This window comes from Rhagoletis zephyria, unplaced genomic scaffold (genome assembly GCF_001687245.7).
Source record: "Rhagoletis zephyria isolate East Lansing unplaced genomic scaffold, Rhagoletis_zephyria_1.1 Rzeph_scaffold_00223, whole genome shotgun sequence".
NCBI lineage: Eukaryota > Metazoa > Arthropoda > Insecta > Diptera > Tephritidae > Rhagoletis > Rhagoletis zephyria.
In genome coordinates, this window is record NW_016157307.1 from 221,067 (window position 1) to 237,562 (window position 16,496).

The following is a 16,496-nucleotide window of genomic DNA, read 5'->3' on the forward strand; positions in this document are numbered from 1 at the left end:
TTTTTATATGGGGAGTGGTGCAGGCTAGTGTACATACATTAAATATGTATACTAATTCATGAAGCCAAGTTATTCGACGTAAGTTAAATTCAGGAGAAACCGATTTCCCTGTTTTCTTTTTCGAGTGCTTATATATTTTACATTTTACAATATAGATATGTTCATATACTATACAAAATTCTGTTTTTAATAGAAAACTATTTTCGGCCCCTTATAGATATAGAGCTACAATAAATTTTATTGATTTTTAATACACATTTTGATACTCTGCGTCTTGAAACCGATTAGCTAAAGTCCCTTTTGGATTTTTAACTTCATTCATTTTACAATGGGTTGTCCAAACGCCGTTGCAATTGTAGGCGATGTTGCCAGATTTACTTTTCAGAAGACAGTAAACTTTAGAAAAAAAGAAGGAAATTTAATCAAATTGTAAGCTTGTCTAAAAAACTGTAATATTCAGTTAAAACTGTGAATTTGGTAACATTGGTTGTAGGGGATATGCTGGCCAGTGTTCGGACCAAAACCAATATTTTAGTGGTAGATTAGCCTGAAAATTTGTGATAGATTCCAAAATAATGTGGTAGATTTACATATATTTACATGCAGCAATTTTTTTATATTCACAATATTTTTCATGTTATTTTTTTCGTAAATTTTTTATGAAAAATGTACTCATTATTACAACAAAAACCACAGTAAAAAACTTTGCATAGACAATTTTAAAACTCAACAAATTTCATCAAAACTTTCGATTATCTAAAAAGATTTATAAAAAAAAATAAAAACATGTTTATTTTTTCGATCTTGGTTGACTTTTTACAGGAAATGTGCGTATACAAGTATACTTATACAATTGAAGATAGCAGAACAAACCAAATTATAAAAAAAAATAAAAAATTTGGTAGATTTTACCATCCTGTCATAGATGGGCACACTGCAGTTATATTAATTGCACCGAAGATACCAGTAATCAGTAAATTTTTAATGATAATGATTACTGATCACCAGTGTTGCCACACATAGGCTTCTTTTACTAAAACTGGTAGATTTGTTTCCATTAGGGAGGTTGGTAGGCTAGATTGGATTTCGGTAGGGTTCCACGACAACAATATTTATTAGCGAAAAATATAAAATATGTATCTCTAAACATTTTAGCAACCTTTTTTATACGAATATTTCACAGAAGCGTTCGTATAACGACTACGGAAAACATGTAAATATACCTGATTCGTAAGTACAAACGTATACCCTTATTACTTCCAATATATAATATGAACATGCATATATACTTTACGCGCAAGTTAATTTAAATTGCACTGAACCACAAGGTTGTGACAAACTACATACATACATATGTACTAAAGAAAAAGGACTTGTCAATAAAACCACTAAAGTCCTCCTTTGTCCCATTTACCCAGGGACCGTAAATAGCAGTTATTTTTTTAAACTTGGCCAGATATTTTTTAAGATCGAAATAAAAATCTTTCCGGATAGTAAACAAACCGCTTATACAAATTTAACAAAGTTGGTACCAAATAAAAGAGGACTTATATAGCTCTTAAACAGAAATAACCATCGAAGGCTACCACTTATATTTATATTTTTTTATAATTTAATACAAAAGAAATGCATATACCTGACCAAAGGTTTGTTCTGTGGTAATTACTTAAAAAAAATTTTTTATTTAAATATTTTTCAATAGCTGGCTTTAAATATTCCAGTTTTATAGCTATTTTAGTCCTCTTTCAGTTAATACAGAATTGCTTAATTTGGATAAGCGGGTTGTTTATTATTAGGAAAGGACTTTTATTTTCGACTTAAAAATATATAAAGATTAGCTGTTGAAAAAAAGTAACTGTAATTTACGGTGCCTGCATTTGCCAAAAGAAGGAAAGTCAAATTGACTAGACCCACCTTGGCAGTGACAGAAATATAGTTTTCAGAAGAGGCGAAGTATCTAGGAGTAACTCTGGACAAAAGGCTCAATTGAAACCTATATCTCTCGAATGATACCAACAAGGGCGTTTATGCCTACCAGAAATATCATAGTAAAACTTAAGGAATGTCACCCAAACTAACGGTGATAAGAAAATATATTGTTAAAACTTGTAAATATGTGGTGCGTTTATAATTTCGACATGGATTTTGGACGGAAAAAATATTAGCCAATTGAAAATGTTATAACCTAAAATATAGGCATTTTGTATCTATTACAAAGGGTGAACACTTTGTTAAACCGGCATATAACGAAAAAATAAAATTTTGAAAACAAGTAAATTTTTCTTTAAAAAATGCGCAGGCTAGACACTAATTTCCGACTTATAGTTTCTTCTACATTTTCTCTTAGAATTATCTAGAGAAACAGAAAATTCCATTCGATTTGTCGAAAAACTGTCTTCTGAACAATTTGACTACCTTAATTGTACATATTTTAAAAGTTCTAATTTTTTTACAACGAGATGTATAACATTTTTTCTTGCCAAAACCAGGACAATTTGCGTCCCGGCATGTGTTGTACCGGGACCGGGACATAGCTCGAAAATCCGGGACAGTCCCGCTGAAAACGGGACGGTTGGCAACTGTGGCAGGAACGGAGGGCAAAACTGTTGGGATTATTATTATTTTTATTATTATTATTATGCGAAACTACATATATTTTTCGTCTCTCCTGAAAAATTTCAAAAAATGGACTTGTCACCAGCGTTGCCAGGTTGATGTTTTTAACGTCATTTGGACGTTTTTTTATCCTGTTGACGTTTGGACCTTTTTTGTGTAAAAAATGTCGTTTTTTAACTTCCCAGTAATTTTTATCTATGTACAGTGCATTCAATGTATAGCGTTCTATTTGCTTGTAGAGTAAGTACTTACGCTCACTCTTTCGGCAAATTTGTTACTAAATCTTGTAAGTACAACTGATTTTGAATTAATTTCTTAATAAATCTGTACAAGCTTTGTTTTTTGCAGTAGGTGCCTCAAAAGATATTTATTCTTTGGGCACATATGACTTTAATATGATGCAAACCAAGCGTACGCGCTTTTTTTTATTCTTGGACTAAGGATCCCGCATTCAAAGGCTGGCTGTGTAAACACTTGAGGTTACAAGGCTTATGTTTGCAATTGCATATTAAAAGTCAAATCAGGTAGAGCCGATCTATTGCAACACGCACGCTCTCAAAAGCACTATGTTCCTTCTTAGCAAAACGTAGTTTAGCATTTTCGACAACCGACCACCTAACCAAATGTCTACAAGAAAAAAAAAACATTAAAAATCAACTTAATTCTTTAGCATACTGAAAAAAATTCAAAAAATCGGAATAAAAACTTGAAAATCCAGCTAATTTTTTCACAAAGTTTGAAATGTGGATTTATATTTTGTTTAGTTATATAATGACCTGGGCTTTTATGAAAAAATAATAAACATTAAATAAACAAAAGAAAAACAGCCAAAATCGATCAAAATGTTGATGACTTAATCAGCTGATCACAAGTGTATGTATAAAATGATTTTTATATTAACGATCTCAAACCAGTTTACAATAGTGGTATTCACCAAATTGTTGTCAACAGTCGTTGCTTGAGCTCATCTGCTGTTTTGCCAGAATGCCAGGCCACTTGCTCACTTTGGTAAATACCACCAATGAATTTTAAATGTGCTCTGTCGAAATGACATTTTAATATACCTTACGTACATATGTACCTTTGTATACAACAAAAGTTTAATAAGAACAATTCCGTGTGCATACAGGGAAAATACGTTTTTGGGTAGGAAATGACGTTTTTTCAGACCAAGAGGGACGTTTTCTCATGCCGAAGACCTGGCAACACTGCTTGTCACCTTTTCACCTTTAAGTGCATACAACTAATAAAAAAGTTTTAGCCGAATCTAAATTATTAGAGTCACAAAATGTGTACGATTTGTAAATAATGACCCCAAGGCCTCTGAATTTAACATTAAAAAAGCCGCATACCTTTCATGAACACCAGAAAAGTTAACTTCAGCCTATAACTGCATTTTTATTCAGTTGTTTGGGAGCAACACATTAAAATAAATTGATTTTCATTGTGAACTTTTAATTTATGGCAACTAAATAGGGGAATCAAATTTTTGACCTTATCTACTGAGATAGAAGAGTTTTATATACATATTTGTATGTATATCAAAAATCCATATCTAAACAATCAGTCGCATGGCAGATACATATACCATACAAAGCGCCGATCATAATGATTTTCACAGTGCATGATCGGTAAGTGAAAAAGTCGCAGAATTTCATGGTTTAAGCTGCCTAGTAACTAGTCATGTCATAACATGATGCTAACATGATGATGCCGCAAAATTTACCGTTTAGTAGCCTGTACTCGCCGATTATTAACATGTTGCCTTTTTATATAATCGTGCAGACCTCTACTGCCTCCATAAAGGAATAATATCTGAATAATCAGTGATCATAAAAACTTCCTCAAAGTAAGCGCACAATTTGCAAACAAATTTCCGACAGGCCCACATGACGACAACCACTGCAGTTGCAATGACGTCGACACAAGGTGTAATAGAACGGCGCCAACCTAAAGGTATAAAAGGCGCAATTTCACTAGCAAGTTTTTCATAAAATCCACTCTCGCCGTAGGTCTAACAACTATTCCATTCAAAATTTAGTTCAATCAAATTCTATTATAAACAAAATTACGTATTTATAAACAAAAATGACACTCGTGCCGACCACTTATGACGGTTTCGCGCGTGAACTCGATCGACCGCGTTACTATTCACCGTACGATTTTCAACTCTACCCCTATCTCTGGGATGATACAAGATTGTGGTGGCCCTCTTCCGATCGCCTGCTTCGTCCACTAGATGACCTGGTTACACGTCGGGTTCGCAATCAGCTAATACAGTCATCGTTACTAGATTGGAGATATCCGATGCGTTGGGATAACTACTATGCTGGTGAGCGAGTGCACGTAGATGAAAAGGGGTTTCAGGTGGACATCGATGTGCGCCAATTTAAACCGCATGAAATCGTGGTGAAAACCACCGATGACTATGTGATTGTGCAGGGAAACCACGAGAAGCGAAACGACGGAAATGGACTGGTCGAACGACATTTCATTCGAAAATATTTACTGCCGCGAGGATTCAATGCCAACGATGTGATTTCCAATCTATCATCAGATGGTATATTGACAATCAAAGCTCCACCTCCGCCACCTACAAAGTACTATACCCCGAATGAGCGTTTGGTACGAGTGCATGAAACAGGTAAATTGGCGTTGCCCTGGAAATGAGAAAATCTAATAAAAGAAGACTATTTATGGATGTGCATTATTGCAATTAATTGTGAAAAAAAAATATATATATTTATATAATGCGAGATGTGAGTGCACTTTGATTCAACGTGCACCAAAAGTCAAAAAATAGATTTAATACTAGATATATATGTAAACAAACAGTTTGAAAATTCTACTAAGTACAAATGCAAAATAAATGAGTCATAAAAGTTTATTTACGTACTTTTATATGTGTCTTATGTGTGTGTTCTTTATGCATGTTGAACGGTGGTATATTTTTAATTAAGTATGCACAAATATGTACACATTTGCAATACATACATATATCCCTACAAGAAAAGCAGAATGTTTCGAACTGGTGCGATGGCTCATCTAAAGCCTATATCAGACCATCGTTTGTACAATGTACGAGGGATGTTTCCAAAGATCAGGGAATTGTGTTATAATTCTGTGTTCGTATGGAACAGTAGCGTAGTCAAAAGGCTGGCTTTAGTATACGAGTAATACTGCATTCGCTTTATTCTTTAAACGACAAGGAATTTTTTGATGAGACATAATAAGAATATGGACTTGCTAGTATGGGAACTATTTCTGCACGTTTATTTGCCAAAAGTTCTTCAATGGCTCGGCGACCGTGAGTCATTCGCAATCGTACTACTAAGCTACTGTTCCATACGAACACAGAATAAAAAGTAAAGCTTGAGGCCGTTTTTAATAGCTATCACTTCTACCATTTTTTCAAATTGTTGCTTTTCCACAATAGTTTTAAACGGCCTCAGGGTCAATAAAAATTTTTTGAATATAATTGTTATAAGGCCATAAATAACCATAACAGATAATTTCAAACTTTGTACTAATATTATAAAAAGGCTGCAAATTTTCACCAAAATTGAAAATGAATTGAAATGCTAAATTGATCGAAAATTAAATAATCAATCAATTTATAAATTACTTTGTAAATTAAAGAGATTATATAAATTTTTTTAAATTTGATTGCATCAAAAATAACTTTCTATAATTATAAAAAAAAACTTGTTAATTTATGCGTCTGAATTATATATACATACATATGTTTGTCCCTTTTGAAGTGCAAAGAAGTGAAATGGTCTATAATAACACATTTCTAATACTACAAAACAAACAAAACAAAAGATATTCGTTTAAATTGACAAGTCATACTTATAAAAGTTCAACTGAGATCAAATACGGAGGCGCATATCAAAATCCGGACAACGGAAATTATTAACGTTTAACCATATTATAAGAAAACGAATAAAGTACTGGTCAAAATAATAGCACCACAACATTTTTAGCAGTTTTGACTATTTTTTTGTTTGTTTAGTGTCTACTAATTTTTTATAAAAGTTGTACAAAACATAAAAAACTACAAAATCATTAAAATTTCAAGGTTTTTAATTCCAATTTCTATAAAAATTTTGTGTGCGCGGTTTTATAGCGTATTAAATTTTACTATGTAAGTAAATTTTACTAAGTGTAAGCTTATAGTTTCTAAAAATTTCAATAACTAAAAAATTTTTGTTTGCCGAATATTTTGTGAATTTTCTTGGATGAAAAAAAATGAATGTAATGTTAAGAGATGTAAAGAGAGAAGTTTCGCTAAAACCGACATCGACATCGAGCGCTTTGATAGTTTTCAAAAACTATCGATAGTGGGGACAGTTTTCAATTATCGATACTATCGATATTACTATCGAGAGAATCTATTTATAAATACGAGAAACATATATGCACATTAGGGTGATCCGAAAATGCATGTGAAATAGTAAAGTCGGAATCTTTATGCTCTCACCTCCTAGGATTCTATACCGAAAAAAATATACCCCTATTTGTTTTTTTTTTTGAAATCAAAACATATTTAGAGGTTGCTCAAAGCGCCCAAAGTTTTCCAACTTCCACTTCAACTTTCCAAAAAAACTAATATTTTTCTTTTCGTCTGCAGGATTCCCAATAATAATACCCAATTGTTTATTTAACCACTTTTTCATCGCAACTATAATTTGTAGGTCCGCCAAAAACCCACAAACACCCCGAAAAATGCAGTAGGGGGATAAATAATCTTTAGTATAAAAAAATGGTTAAATAAATAATTCCGTATTATTATTGGAAGTCTCCTGAGGAGAACCAGAGTTTTCCGATCGAAAATTATTGATTTTCAAGAATTCTATACCATTTCTATGAAAATTTGTTTTTATTTCCATGCACATGGAAAACTTTGAGCGCTTTGAGCGACCTCTAAATATTTTTTGATATTAAAATAAAAAATAGGGGTACACTTTTTTTCTAGATAGAACAATCCTAGGGAATGAACGCATTACAATTTCGACTTTACTGTTTTTGGACCACCCTAATGTACATGCAGTCATATCAAGAGCACCTCATTTCAAAGTTATATTGTTTTCTACTTATGTTTATTTATTTTTAAGAATTTTCATTAAAAAAAATTCATACTCTGAAGAAATCCATATAAACCCAAATTTAAGACTTTGTAGAAAACTAAAAAAATCTAAAAATGTTCATCCAAATGTCAAAATTATTTTCTCAGAAGTTTTTGAGTATATAGATTTAGAGTCCTTTCAATTTTATTGCAATAACGTGCAAGTTTCAAGTGGCTAAAAATTTCCGTTGCTTCGGTTTNGTTTTTGAGTATATAGATTTAGAGTCCTTTCAATTTTATTGCAATAACGTGCAAGTTTCAAGTGGCTAAAAATTTCCGTTGCTTCGGTTTTATTTTATATAAAAATAAATTGTATTTATTCGTTATATGGCAGCAAATGCGACAAAAAGAATCAAAGGTTTTAAGGCTCTTTAAATTTGCACATTATCACGCTAAAATTAAATCTGCTATAAAGCTTCATACTCCAAAAAATCGTAACACTTCTGAGTAAATAAATTTGAAATTTAAATGAAAATTAGTTGATTTTTTTTTGATTTCTACAAAAAAATTTTATTTTTTTTTAAATGAAAATTATTTTAGACTAGAATTTAATGAGCTACAAGACTGCATATCAAAATTTTTCTTAAGATTCTGATTAAAAGTGCAGGTATAGCCCATGCAATTTTAGTGATAAAGTGCAAGATTGAAGCAGCTAAGAACTCGCCTTAATTTTTAACATTTTATTTCAGCTGAAGGGTCAATTGTAGTTTTTGCAAATACATACATATACTCGATTATTTCGTGGAAGTAAATGCTGAAGGCCGTTCCCAAAAGAAATTACAAAAAGCCGATGAGAATTTAAAAAAGTAAAAATATAAAATTTAATTTTAAAACCATTATGAAATTTCAAAAGTAATCATCATTCCACCATTTATGCTCGTTACTGTATGTACATACATACGAATGCATGTAAATAAGAGTGGCTTTTATAAATAACTTTTTCTAGTTTTTATAATTCTGGTACTTTAGCCTTCAGTCGGGTTTCAATGGAAAATCATCTCTACGGAATTCGATCCCGAGAGATAAGGGCAAGTCGTTTCCCTCGGACTTCAAAGCCAATAATCCAAAAGAAATTTAAAGAAAACTTTTTTGCTGGATTAGAATATCCAAAATCAGATTATTGTTTAGCAGTTGCTTTTCCTGCCGGTAATTTCTGCTTACAAATGCAAATGTTGCATTTATTTGCATCGAAAAAAGTGTTAAAAGCAAGGTCATACTATTTTTTGGCATTTTTCCTTAACCAAAAATAAATGAATTTATTACGGTACAGATGTATTAGTGGTATGTATATACCCAGTAGAACTTGGGAGCATCGTACGATTGATCGTTGAGTACTCCCTTTGTACATTTTTGTGGTATTTGGGTATTTATAAGCAACTGGTAATTTTTTTGTATGTACAGCTGATAGTCCCGCGTATTTTATTACGTTGCAACAGCCAAAACGAATCGATATAGATATATGCAAATATATACATAAATGCTCAGATCGATTAAACCATGTCTGTCTGTCCGCCTGTCCGTGTACACGATAAGTCGAGAAAAAGTTAAGATATGTCAACGAAATTTGGAGAGTACTCATTATTACGAAGTTTTTATAAGCTCGCTTTCATTTTTTGATTAATTTCAATTTGCACAAATTTACATATGTAAATATATATGTATAAGCGCATTGTTTAGTCTGCTCCATTTGTAAACCTTAATAAGCGAAATTCACAATAGCGCTGTTCTTCATCGAATACCAAATGAAAATTGGTCCGATCAGCACTTTCGACTACAGTCGAAGATCGAATACAACTCATAAAAGGGACCAGAGTAATAGTTGCTCTCTTATTTATGCTGTCATTTTCAAGTTAAGAAACGCTTTTCGGACTAAATCTGACTACAGGTGCGTTTGACAAGTCAAAAATTTGTAATAGTTTTTCCAAATTTTTACTGGATGGCGTTCGATAACGACAAAAAATTATCCAACACACAAAAATTGAGAGTGCAAGTGTTCATTTTGATGCAAGAGAAGCGTTCATTTTGATGCAAGGGAAGCGTTCATTTTGTACTGGCAACTTTCCTTTTTTCTCTATGTACTTTCCTTTTTTCTCTATGGAGGCAACATGAATTTCAGTTTGTTTACAAATAAAACATAAACAAAGTCAGCTGGTTGGCTGGTGTTGGCTAATTTTGTTATCGAACGCAACTTACTTCTACCTATTTCTGGGAGATAAGGAACTCAACTGGCGATCGCAATTTGTGGTTATTGGGTTATTGTTAACACCGCATAGAAATCCAGATCCACATGCTTCGACACGTAAAAGAAGGAACAATTTTAGTTCTCAAAAGTCGTTTTGCGGTGTTTACTAGGAAGATTGCAGTACATACCAATAAAGTCTGTGAAAATAAATAATACACTTATGTGTTGCCCTGCATAACATTTGTCGCCATTATACCATGTTCTGGCCGACAACGAAAAAACTTTGAAAACGAGTTTTGGGATTGTGGGCTGAAGGCTGTTCACACCGGTTGTTAATGTTTTCGTTGACATCTCTCACATCCTTTGTTTAAAGTTTTGCTACAAAAAAAATACTTTTCTCTCATTTTCATCTCATTAACAACCTTTTTCCTTCATTCTTATTGTAATTTAATTGTATTGTATTGTAATTAACAATATCAAAGAGGATAAAATATGACTTCCACTTCGACAAATAATCGAAAAAAGTTAGTCCAGACACCGATTGGAAAGAGTAGAACGTGAAATTTTAAGTAATTTCCAGCGAAAACAAGTTTTGGTCGAAAACCAGTTTTAGCAACGAAAACATGTTTTCGATGTCGGTCAGAACTTGGTATTACAGTCTTGAATTTGACTATGAAGAAGTTGAAGAAAACGATAGCGAATTAGACAGCGAAGTATGTAGATAGATTATCTTGCAAAGCGAAGCACAAAGAATTAGAGATGAAATTGCCAATAATATTTATCCCTATTGCGAGTGTCGACTAGTAGTAGATAAATGCTTATTATTCGATTATCGGCTTGCCATGGTATTGTTATTTTCGATCTTTCTCATCATTCTTCTACAACTGTTTGTTTGTAGAAGGATGAGCACCTAAAACCTATTCACACTCACCTATTGAACGAGAAAACGACATTCAAAATACCATTGATAATCGATAATCGACAAATTGTGGTTTATTTATCTACTACTAATCGACACTCGCAATAGGCGTGATTACGACTTTTTAATTAAAACAAGTTTTGTAATTAACAATCAAGAATTTGCGCTAAAAATAAACATTTTAAAGGCCATTTCCTCAAGTAGGTTTTAAAATTTATCTGCCCTTTAAACACAAATTTTGTTCTGAAAAAATGTGTTTAAAGGTAAGGTAATTCCCTTCCTTTTACAACCTACATGAGAAAACAGTACTAAGACTTTTTACACTTTTCAAATTCGAAACGTTCTACTCTACCTCCAACCCAAGCAGTCGAGGTTTAATTCGGTTTCTTTACATTTTTTTAATTAGAATTATTTATTACCAACTTTTACAGTTATGCCGAATTTCCATTTAAATGACAAAAAATTTATGCCATTAGAAAAATTGCGACGTGGAAATGAACATAATAACTGTTTTTTTTTTAATGTAATGGCACGGTAATTTTTAATGCCCGACTTTGTCATTTGCCATTTAATGCCTAGTTGAAATCCAGCATTATAGTTTTAACCGACCACGTTAGCCGATTTCTATTCTTTATTCTTTTTTTGAAGGAACAGGATGTGCCCCATACTAATTTGGTTTAGATCCGATCACTCATGAAGAATCTAACGGTAGTCTTAAATTTGTATAAGAGAATTGAAGTCGGTTTTGTGTTGTTTGCTTAAAAATTTCTGTTGTTTGGTTCTTTTTCTATTCCCCTGGCTTTTACCTGGGCTCGAATCGTCGCATACGATATCGTATTAAGCAGGGATCACACGATTTGTACATTTCTACATTTGACCGTCACAGAGTGGTGTTGTCTAGAAATTTTTAATGAGAATGAGTTCAGCTGTCACTTTCAACTTTCCAAACAACACCACTCTGTGAGGTTGAAAATGGACAATTCTGTACAAATGTACAAATCGTGTGATCCCTGCTTTACTCGTCGCGTAAAAACACATTTTTCGGATTATAACATACGTGAATATACTCCCTGTCCCATTCAGCTTATACGACTAACGTGTCACGTAATTTTGTTTCGTATGGTTTCCAATCCGTGAACGGATGTTACTGGCCGTCTCCACAGGATAAAGTTTCTATCTTGATACTTTTGTCAGAATACAATTTGCCAATGGAGACCGGGCTTATTGCTTTCCAAGAGTAATATATATCAGAGCATATATCTTGCCATCTATTGCCAGCAATTTGCTAGTGTGATAGCTACATTTTCATTTGCATGTAAACTTCGTGATGGAAGCATTATTGATATTTTAACATTAAAGCAAAAATTTAGCCGGTTTCTAGTGCAATATTATGTACTTGGATACGAAATAGCATATTTCCTAATTTTTTAAACGATTAAATCCAGCAGAAATACTTGTTAGAAGGCGTCTTACAAATGCTTATATTAAGATATGAAAAGCCCACACACAAATATTCCTACTGATATACTTTATATCTAGCTACTAAATTGACATCAATCCCAAGATGGTCGGTTCTACGTTACCGGATTGACTCGGAGCGCACACTCCGACCAAGGACCATGACCACAGCAGCAACCATCCAATTTTTTGCCATGGGAGCATGACCCAACGGAAAATAACGTATTTTCATTTGTTTTAATACAATAAACAGCCTGACCTCGAGCCGGCATTAAAAAGGCTTGTTTGATTAAAATCAAAAAGGTCGCAGCAAAAACAGATACATATCCATCTAAATACTTTACTGTACCCCTGCAGGGAAACCGCGGACTAGTGAATCAAATTTTTAGTTCCGTACTAGGTCTTTATCGCCAAAAAGGAACTAGTCCGATAGGTACTAGCTCCACACCAGTGCAAAATCGGCGAAAAGTGGTACTTTTAAAAAACTAATTTTTTTCAGTTTTTTTTTTCACTAGAAATCTATATCTAAAGTGATATATTTATATTTTAGAAATGGTTCGGAACTATAGAAAAATGGATGCAAAGGGATGAAAGGGAAAAGGGGTCCGCGCTGGCATAGAGCAAAATCCCGTGCCCTGGATATGTAGTGTTTGCCGCCGCAACATACACCACTCCTCAACTTCAGTCCGCGGCAACAAGTGCACAACTGGTGCTATCTAAAGGCATGATCCGGGCTTCGGAACCATAGGGAGTGGAGCAACAATTTTGTTGCAACGTGCTGCAACAACCAACAATAAACCCGTATCTCCACACAACCATCGCCCGCCCAACTATCAACCAGTGGACCAACTCCAAGCACGCAACCTCGACATCCACCCAGGACAGATGGTTCTGCAGCGTCTGCATCAACCTGATAAGACACGACATCGGTTAGGTGCAACGCATGCAACAACTGGTGCCACCTAAGACGCTGCTCGCTGCAGCGATCCAGGAGACCAAACTCCATTCCGGCTCTAGCCCCCCAGATTCAGGACGAGTTCAAAGTTCTCCGAAGAGACCGTCCCCATGGCGCTGGAGGCGACATCGCCCTCATATTGCATAAAGTGGCTCAATACCGGCTCATTACCCCCCGAACTGATCCCAACGATACATTCATTGAATGTCAAGGCTTGTTCATCAGGTCAGGGGATACGGAGCTAGAGATCGTCAATGTGTACATACCACCATCCACCAGTTGATCAGCTGGATATCACCCCAACATAAGTGCGAGGGTATAAACCGGGTTGTGCTAGGCGACTTCAATGCTCACCACGAACTCTGGCACTCCAATCTGGGCAATTACCCGCGGGGTACAATGCTCGTTGAGCAATTGAACTGTGAACGACGATGCCCCGACCAAGGTCGCGGGTGACAGCAATGGCTCGCCAGAAATAACTAGCCAGCGGGGGGTCTGATAAACTGTATTCTCCATAGTAGTCGCGATGAACCAACCGAATGGTTTTATTACATCCGGTAGACAAATAGGGACAGTTTTATAGAATTCACCGGTCGCAAATTCAGTGCTCTTCCCCTACCATAATGAGCGCGTGTATCAGAGCGCAAAATCTGCAAGATCATCAACGCAGCAGCCGCTCGTTTCATGCCAGTCGGCCGGATCGCCAAAATCCCCCCAGGCTTTCCCACAGAAGTCGCGAGAAACCGACATGCTGCATGTCACATGCACAATACCATGGAAAAGCGATACTCGAATAAGAGTCGATTATCTACTACTAGTCGACACTCGCGATAGGGGTGCAAATTTTGATTCGAGATGCGTTCGATATCGAATACCACGTTCGGGCCCTTTTTCTTCAGAAAAAATTAGAATAACCGAACATCCTGCTCCTGCCACTCGGTGAGTACTACAGCCAACCAACCAATCTACATACATACATACAAATCACGTATGTACATATATATATAAATAATTGCTTGGAAAACCAGTTTCCAACAAAAATTTTAATTTTATACAAAACTACCCACCATGCAAAACATGAGAAATAGGCAACAATCGTCAATGGCAACAAATTGGCGACTCACCGATTTATTTCTGTGGTGACAAATCGGCAACACCACTTCGTTCATGTCAATTTTGAATAAAAAAGTTCTCAAAAATTCGGAAACTTATGAATATGGCGTCAATAGCATTGGCCAAAAGCATCTAAATTATGCCCAAGGATAAGATTGAAAAAATAGGAAGTCTCACAGCGAGAAAATGAATTAATTCCGATTGTAAGTTGCAATTTGGTATACAAAAAAATAAATGAAGTATTAAGAAGAATAAAATTATTCCAAATATCGCCTGAAGCGATAAGAAAAGGACTCATTCAGGTAATAAGAAAACGACTCGCCCAGGCGAGTTGCCTTCGGCGGACGTTTTAGAGCGACCGGTAATAGGAAATCGATTCGATGGCAATATTACCGGCAATAAATTTGTTTCCGAGGGCGACACGTTTTCTTATTGCCGGCAACACAAATTGTTTGGTGGGCATTATTTTCTTATATAGTATTTTTTATTGAATATCTACATACATACATAATTGTACCTACATAATATCTACATATGTACATACGTTTAACTAATAACAGTCTAAATAATTTACACTTTTATGTACATAGTAACTTGCGACAAGTTTTTCTTAATTTGTATCCTTCTTTTCAGCACTCTTATCCTCAACTGGCGCATTATTTTTTACATTCAAATGTGCCGGACCAGTCTGATGTATAGGAATAACTCGTTCTGCTGTCTTATCCTCCAATCCAGCGGGCTTTGGAACATTCACCGTTAAGATGCCATCAGATGAAAGCGTCGACATGGCCTGTTCGGCTTTATAACCTCGTGGCAGACTAAAACTACGAACAAAATGCTTCGAAATGAAGCCATGCTCATCCTCACGTCCATCGTACTTTCCTTCTACGACTACATTGTTATCCACCACCTTGACGGTCAATTCATTTGGCTTAAATTGCGCTACATCCAATGATACTTGGTAGCCATCCTTGCCCACTTTTGGTACCACATCGTTTTCCAATTCCTGTTGTAATCGACTTAAACGATTCCATGGGAAATAGGTATTGTGACTGTTGAAGAAATCGTCGTAGAATGCAGAAAATGGAGATCGTCGCGGAAATGCCAAACGCTGCATTTCCTCAGCCATACGCCATAAAGTCGGAAGCGGGCGCATTGTCACTAAAATTTTATTTCCTTTGCTTTTAATAAGAGAATACAACAAAATTTGTTGTTCGATTTTCACTTAAATTTTTAGCTTTTGATTGGAGTTGAACCAAAAAGTTGGTTGCTTTTATACTTTTCTGCTACTGCGGCAGCCCCAAAACATTCTACACTCTCTTTATTTGTCATTCTCCGGTCTCGGCTAATTCAGCTATGCCGGAGAAAATAATTAAATACGAGCGAAAGAGTCATATAGAATTAGCATTGACAGAGATTAGCAGAAACTAAAAGAGCGTAAGAATCGCGTATACGTAAATAAGCGAGAGCGAAGCGATGAGAACGCGACTGCGTGCAAAATGAATTGGACGCTCTAACCCACTCTCAAATTTAAAGCCGGCTTATTTGTAGTAGTGTCTTCTCTGATATACGGAAAAGAAAATTCGCGATAAGCGTAGATAATTCGTTCAGACAAAGGTTTAGTGCAATAAGAGAGTGAGAGAGAGTAATGAGGGCAGAGTAAAATCAAAGCGAATAGAAGAGATGATTCTAGATTTTGCATTATTGCGAAAGTCTCTGTTTACATTATTATTATTTAACCATTGGTGATGAAATTGAAAGTAGAATTGTGATATTTCAGCCATTTTTGTTCAAAATAATTTTAATCACATCTATACATACATATGTATGTCCTTATATGCCCTGCAGCAATTCAGACTCACCCTAGGTTAGCCCTCAGATAGTCCCTATTGTTCCCAGCACTAGTCCCTCATAATCCCCCTGTCAATGGTTTCAACTGCCATTTTTAGCATTGGCGTGTCATTGGAAAAGGACCCGTCCAATCAACACTGACTGGACTAGTCCAATTTTGGAGATTTTTGTCGATGGAGTAAGATTGCGTTCTGCACTTCGCAGATGCTTTTCCATAATTCGGAAACAAAAAAAAATAAATTTTATCATTTTATAACCATGTTGCTTCTGACGG

At 34.9% G+C, this 16,496-nt stretch overlaps 2 protein-coding genes and 1 long non-coding RNA gene across 3 annotated transcripts; 2 read left to right on the forward strand and 1 right to left on the reverse strand.

The window, feature by feature from the left end:
- Positions 1-1,115: 1,115 nt before the first annotated feature.
- Positions 1,116-15,626, reverse strand: LOC108358214 (heat shock protein 23-like). Its single transcript, XM_017609417.1, has 2 exons — positions 14,966-15,626; positions 1,116-1,159 (listed from the first exon to the last, which is right to left on the reverse strand). Exon 1 carries the CDS (start codon positions 15,525-15,527, stop codon positions 14,982-14,984), a length of 546 nt encoding a protein of 181 aa, XP_017464906.1. The 5' UTR covers positions 15,528-15,626; the 3' UTR covers positions 1,116-1,159; positions 14,966-14,981.
- Positions 3,696-5,913, forward strand: LOC108358213 (heat shock protein 27). The gene is made up of 2 exons (XM_017609416.1): positions 3,696-4,572; positions 4,629-5,913. Exon 2 carries the CDS (start codon positions 4,705-4,707, stop codon positions 5,284-5,286), a length of 582 nt encoding a protein of 193 aa, XP_017464905.1. The 5' UTR covers positions 3,696-4,572; positions 4,629-4,704; the 3' UTR covers positions 5,287-5,913.
- Positions 7,779-8,009, forward strand: LOC108358223 (uncharacterized). The gene is made up of 2 exons (XR_001846733.1): positions 7,779-7,877; positions 7,968-8,009. It is a non-coding gene; the product is annotated as an uncharacterized LOC108358223 (long non-coding RNA).
- Positions 15,627-16,496: the final 870 nt, after the last annotated feature.

Bases quoted from the DNA above. Each gene is read 5' to 3' on its own strand.
- LOC108358213 (XM_017609416.1), top strand. From the start codon at position 4,705: ATGACACTCGTGCCGACCACTTATGACGGTTTCGCGCGTGAACTCGAT.
- LOC108358214 (XM_017609417.1), bottom strand. From the start codon at position 15,527: ATGCGCCCGCTTCCGACTTTATGGCGTATGGCTGAGGAAATGCAGCGT.